This window comes from Oryzias melastigma, linkage group LG13, assembly GCF_002922805.2.
Source record: "Oryzias melastigma strain HK-1 linkage group LG13, ASM292280v2, whole genome shotgun sequence".
NCBI classification, from domain to species: Eukaryota; Metazoa; Chordata; class Actinopteri; order Beloniformes; family Adrianichthyidae; genus Oryzias; species Oryzias melastigma.
In genome coordinates, this window is record NC_050524.1 from 25,283,961 (window position 1) to 25,289,782 (window position 5,822).

At 37.3% G+C, this 5,822-nt stretch overlaps 1 protein-coding gene across 2 annotated transcripts in view; it reads right to left on the bottom strand.

The window, feature by feature from the left end:
* gkup (glucuronokinase with putative uridyl pyrophosphorylase) overlaps nucleotides 1–2,130 on the bottom strand; it is a 33,647-nt gene extending 31,517 nt beyond the window's left edge. Inside the window, exon 1 of one of the 2 annotated variants that reach the window (XM_036214759.1) lies at nucleotides 1,581–2,130. In XM_036214759.1, the coding sequence (XP_036070652.1) occupies nucleotides 1,581–1,637 (57 nt within the window). In that variant the 5' untranslated portion in view covers nucleotides 1,638–2,130. The remainder of the gene's footprint in view (nucleotides 1–1,580) is intronic. The other variant, XM_024258160.2, reaches the window with a different exon arrangement.
* Between the last annotated feature and the right edge of the window lie 3,692 nt (nucleotides 2,131–5,822).

Below are 5,822 nucleotides of genomic sequence, written 5' to 3' on the forward strand. Positions count from 1 at the left end.
TCAATAAATACATGTCTGAAAAGGGGATAGGCGGAAGCAAATGCTTATTTAGGCCTATCCCTTTAAGTCTGTAACTTGTGACATAAATAGTTCCCTGTGTATAATTACAAACAATACAATACAATATCACCATAACTTTCATTTTTTATTTCACAATAAAATCATACATATTATTATCCAAAGTCACAATTTCACTATAAGGAAATATTTAAATTGTATTATTTATTAGAGAGGTCACACTTTTGGAGAGTTTTAAATCTAAACTGTTCCTCCACTATCGCGATATAGTATCTGCCTAGCTGCTTTTTTATCATGTAAATTTTTATTTCTTTTTAAGTAGGATTTTATGTATGTATTCATTTATTTATTTTTAAATTGTTTTTAGGATTGTTATGTATTGTATTTTCTTGTGTACAGCACTTTGGCCTCCTTGGCTGGTGGTGAAAGGTGCTTTATAAATGAATAAATAAAATGAAATGAGTAGTTTTAATTACTCTGTTGTATACTTTGATAACAGCTTCTCTTTCATTTTCATTGTAAATAGTTTGATGCCTGTACATTGTTTATATTGTTTTTCAAGGCCATTCCACAGTTTAGTCCCACACACTGATACGCACATACTCTTTCTAACCGTTTAAATTTTTGATTGTTTAAAAATACCATGTCCCCTCAGTGCGTAATCTCCGTCCCTCTGTCTAAACTGCTTTTGAATATTTTGTGGTAGTAATTTATTGTTTCTTTATAGAGACGTTTTGCTGCGTACAAATAAACAAAATAAAAAAATGTTATTACCTTAATTATTAATAACATGTTAGAATAAAGGCTGCACAGTGGAGCCGTGGTTAGCGCTCGGAGGCCCCGGTTCAAATCCTGAATGGGGGATTTGGGACCTTTCTGTGTGGAGTTTGGATGTTCTCCCCGTGCATGCGTGGGTTGCCCCATAGGTTAATTGGTGACTCTAAATTGCCCCTAGGTGTGAATGTGAGAGTGTATGTGTGTGATTGAGGTCCTGAGACAGACTGGAGACCTGTCCAGGGTGAACCCCGCCTTCACCCATCAGCAGCAGCTGGGATAGGCTCCGGCACCCCAGAATTAAATTTCAAATAATTTATAATAGTGCTTTTGGCCAGATCTGGGTATCGATTATAATTTCCAGGATTGATTCAAGCCCATTTTTTTTTTATTCTTTTAATTTTTCAATTTAATTTTTAATTTTCATTTTTCTTTATGTGCTAAATCGATTTATATCATTATATATATTATTTATTTGTTTATTTATTTATTTATTTATTTATTACATATTTCAGGCCCCCCTCCTCCCGCGCGCGGCTACAGATTTTGTTGCGTCTGACGGTTTTCAAATGACTTTTTTGTTGGAAAACTCTAACACTATCTGGCAACATCGTACCTGGCAACACTTGCTTCGGGTTCAAATCTGCACTGGAGCCCAGTCCTATCGAGCGAGCTTCCAAGCGCATGCGGCCTTAACTCTGCGAACTTTGCACCTCCGAAGTGCACACCACAAACTAACAAACAACAATGCAACCAAACAAACAACAACACAACGGTAAGGTGGAGACCTTGATTTGTGCCTCCAATACGGCTCCGTGTCCGGCCACCAGCAGGACGCAGATCATCGCTGGACTTCGGCTCTCTGTCCCGGGAGTGTCAAAGGCAGGAGAAGCGTTCACTCCAGAAAGAACTACACTCCCCTTCACAATAAAACACTTATTTAGAAAGCTAGAACCATGACCGGAAAAAGGAAATACCTATGCGAAGCTACTTCCGGATTAACCGAATCATATTTTTTTTTCTTTTTGTAAATGTGGCTGCATTTTAAAGGTAGAATGTAAGCAGTTTTTTTTTACACTGGACGTTTTCTTGCGGATTTATAATAAAGCAAATGTCTTGACAGAAAAATCGAGCAAAAATAACCATATTATCCATTGTACATAAATATATATAAACAGTATAAAATAATGTCAGATGGTAGAAACATGCAAAATCCTCTATCAGTAAGTGAATAAAAGTAAGGTCAAAGAAAATGTAGTTTACATTTTTAGATTATTTTATATTGAGAGCAAATTTCAAGACATTTCACAGCCTTTTGGTTTTTTGAAAAAAAATATTGATTCAATATAGTTTGGCCTCCACCAGAAGTATGGAAAAATTAAGAATTTTGTTAGAAAAATTGCATTTGTGGATTTAAAATTGGCCCTGTGACGGACTGGCGACCTGTCCAGGGTGTACCCCGGCTTCGCCCATCAGTAGCTGGGTTAGGCTCCGGCACCCCGCGACCCTGGATGGGAAAAAGCGGTCAAGAAGATGGATGGATGGGTGGATGGATGAATGTAAAATTTAGAAAATTAAATGAATAAATTGATTTAAACGCCGATTTTTTTATGCCAGTGGAAGTGAAACAGCACATGCTTTCAGAAAGTAAAGAAAAGGACAGAGCAAACTTTTAAGAAAAGAAATCACAGACAATTTGCCAGAAAGATTGTAAAAAGGGTCAATGGCAAAATAGATGAGTCACTGTTTCTTCAGAACATTAACAAAAAAAACACAATGTGTCAATATCAGGTTTATTCATCATCCATCTTCTTGTCCGTTTCTTTCCCTCTCGGGGTCGCGGGGGTGGCAGAGCCTATCCCGGCTGCTGATGGGCGAAGGCGGGGTACACCCTGGACAGGTCTCCAGTCTGTCTCAGAGCCTCTATCACACACAGTCACACCTAGGGGCAATTTAGAGTCACCAATGAACCTATGAAGCATGTTTTTGGACGATGGCAGGAAGCCGGAGTCCCCGGTGAAAACCCACGCATGCACGGGGAGAACATGCAAACTCCACACAGAAAGGTCCCAGCCGGGAGTCGAACCGGGGCCTTCTCACTGTGAGGCAAGAGCGCTAACCACTGCGCCACCGTGCATATCAGGTTTAAATCTTTTTAAATACATTTTTGTGGGGTAGAATCTGTGTAAAATTTTATAAGATATTTCTTTAATTTTATTGTAAATAAGGTAGTGATTAGGTAAAAGCCCGACCTTTTTCAAAGACACATCATCCACAAATAGCTTCCTATAATGATTAACACGTGGCAAAGTAACAATATCTTTCAGAAAAAGAGCTCTAATGTCTCTATTATTCTTCCTGGAACGAACAGCAAAACAGATTTTTCCAACAGTGGACCGCGAAAGAGAAAGATTGAAAGGGAAAGGATCAAGTCTCGGTCTTTGGTTAAATAACACACATATTGCAGGAGAGATTGCACTGAAAACTTTGACACATTCTGGAGTAACTGGGATATTGCTCACAAACTGTAAAATGTGTTTGTGAAATAATGTGATTGTTAATAGCATACAGGGTTACATGGATTGTCAAAAGGAGAAGCTCCAAACATTGTTCTACTTCTCCTGGAGGGCGTTTCAGTTGGGGCACATAATTCTTGGATTTAAGGAACGTGCAGGAGTGTAGGGAGTTAGAAGGTTTGACATGTAGTTCGGGGTTTGTCCATGTACGAGTCTAATAACTAAAATTAAAATCTATTCTGAATGTAATTGGAAGCCAGTGTAGAAAGAAAATAGACAGGAACAGATGGCAGGCCACACACACTGGCGCCAACTTGTCCTTTGGGCCTTATTTATTCCATTCCTACCTTTTTCAGACATCACAAATAATCATTTTTAATTTTTAATTTAAATGTCCTCAATAAAACAAGTGTATCATACAGGGCCTATTGGAATATATGTGCAGAAAATTAGGCTTTTATTGTGAAAGCAGACACTTCCATTCAAGCATCCATCTGGAGTTTCAGACATCTCAATCACCCTGGAAGAGCATGAATGAATGAATGAATAAATGAATGAATGAATGAAATGGTTTATTTCAAGCAATCAGGTCACAATACATACATAACATATCATTTAGAGAATCATAAGTAGATCACTTGAAAGACATGCGTCAGGAAGTGGATGACAGATCTCAACAGTGTTTAGGTCCAAGGAAATCCCTTTAGACGCAAGAAATTCTCCAACTTGATTCTCCACCGTCAGGTTTGCTCCCGTACCAGCTCCGTTAGCATCCATGCTAGTGCTGGTAGCACCAGGCCGCACTCGGGGTTGTAGTTGAAGTCCCGTGAGAATCACATTATTCATCTGTGTCTGTTGATCCATGTCAAGCATCCTCCTCTCCAGGAGATCTTGGCGATAATCTTGTTGTTCGTCACGTGCCTTTTCTTGATGGAAATCTTCCAGGAGTTGTAGCAATGGCGTTAGCTTAGCTTCCAGCAGCACTGTTATTTTTTCTTTTTTTTTCTAAGCATGCAGAAATAAATAGCGGACAACCCCAATTAGCCAGCTAGCTACGTTAGCTCTCACTGCATTAGAACTTGTATGTCCACAAACTCTGGTCTCGAACAGCAATGTAAACTTAAATAATCTATAAAGACGTTAACTCAAATGTCTATCTCGCAATTAAGTCTAATGTGTTTTTTTTTAATTGAACATTTCACAACTTACAAGATACAAACACAAGTAGAGGATAACAATCTCTTCGCATGGGGGCAAATACAAAGAAATACATGTTCCGAACATGGGAGCTTAGTGACCTCATAATCACATTTCAAAAGAAAGTTGATTCGTTCAATGGGCTTGAATATGTTTTTGGGAATATGGAACCATACGGAGTTCTGTTGTAACAAAAAAGCTTTTAACCATTTAATCTTAAATGTGCCGACCATTGCTTCAAAATCTAAAGTATTAATACCTAAATTTTTATAACTCTTAACCAGCTGGGATCGTTTAATAGAGTATGTTTTATCTTTCCACAGGAATTGGTAAATTATTGAATTTGCTTTCTTGATATTCTGAGGAGATATGTGCATTGAATGACAGGGATAAATGATCTTTGAGACTCCTTCTGTTTTTGTTAATAAATTTCTACCAAAAATAGTTAAATCCCTAGTTAGCCAACGGCTCAAATTTCTTTTCATATCTGTTCATTTCTTAGTAATATTGATTTCTTCTCTCTTTGACAAATCTTTAGATATCAACACGCCCAAATACTTGACTTCATTAACAACTCTAATAGATTCTACAACTTGGTATTGGCAAGAATGAATGGGGAGAATTTCACATTTCTTAATATTTAGTGTTAAGCCTGATGCCTTGGAGAAGAACTGGATTGTATCAAGAGTTTTACCAATCATTGCACTATTTTTCAGAAACAATGCAGTATCATCCGCAAATTGACTGATTTTAAATTCCTTATCAAAAATACTAATTCCTTGAATATCTTGTCTATGCTCCATAAGAATTTTCAGCAATTGAGTTGCCAATATAAAGAGTTTGGGGGAAATGGTGCAACGTTATCGAATAGCTCTATTAACTTTAAATTGGAGAGTAACACCTAGATTTAAAGAAACTGAACTATAAATATCATTATAAAGCATTTGAATAATATTAAAAAACTTTTGGCCAAACCCCCAAAACTTTAGAGTATCAATCAATAAAGAATGTTCCAGTGTATCAAAGGCTTTGTAAAAATCAAGAAATAAAATCAAACTTTCAGGATCAACAAAATCAGAATAGTTTAACAAATCTAAAATAAACCTAATACGGTTATGAATGCTTCTTCCCTTAACAAACACTGATTGACATTCATCCACTACGTCTTTGAGTCCTTTATTTAACCTCTCTGCAAAAATGTGAGCAAAAATTTTGTAATCATTGCTGTCATGGCTACAGAACGTTAAGCGACCCAGACGCTGGAACCCGGAAGAAACACAGCTAGAGGCGAGCGTGGCAGGTAAAAAGATTTAATGG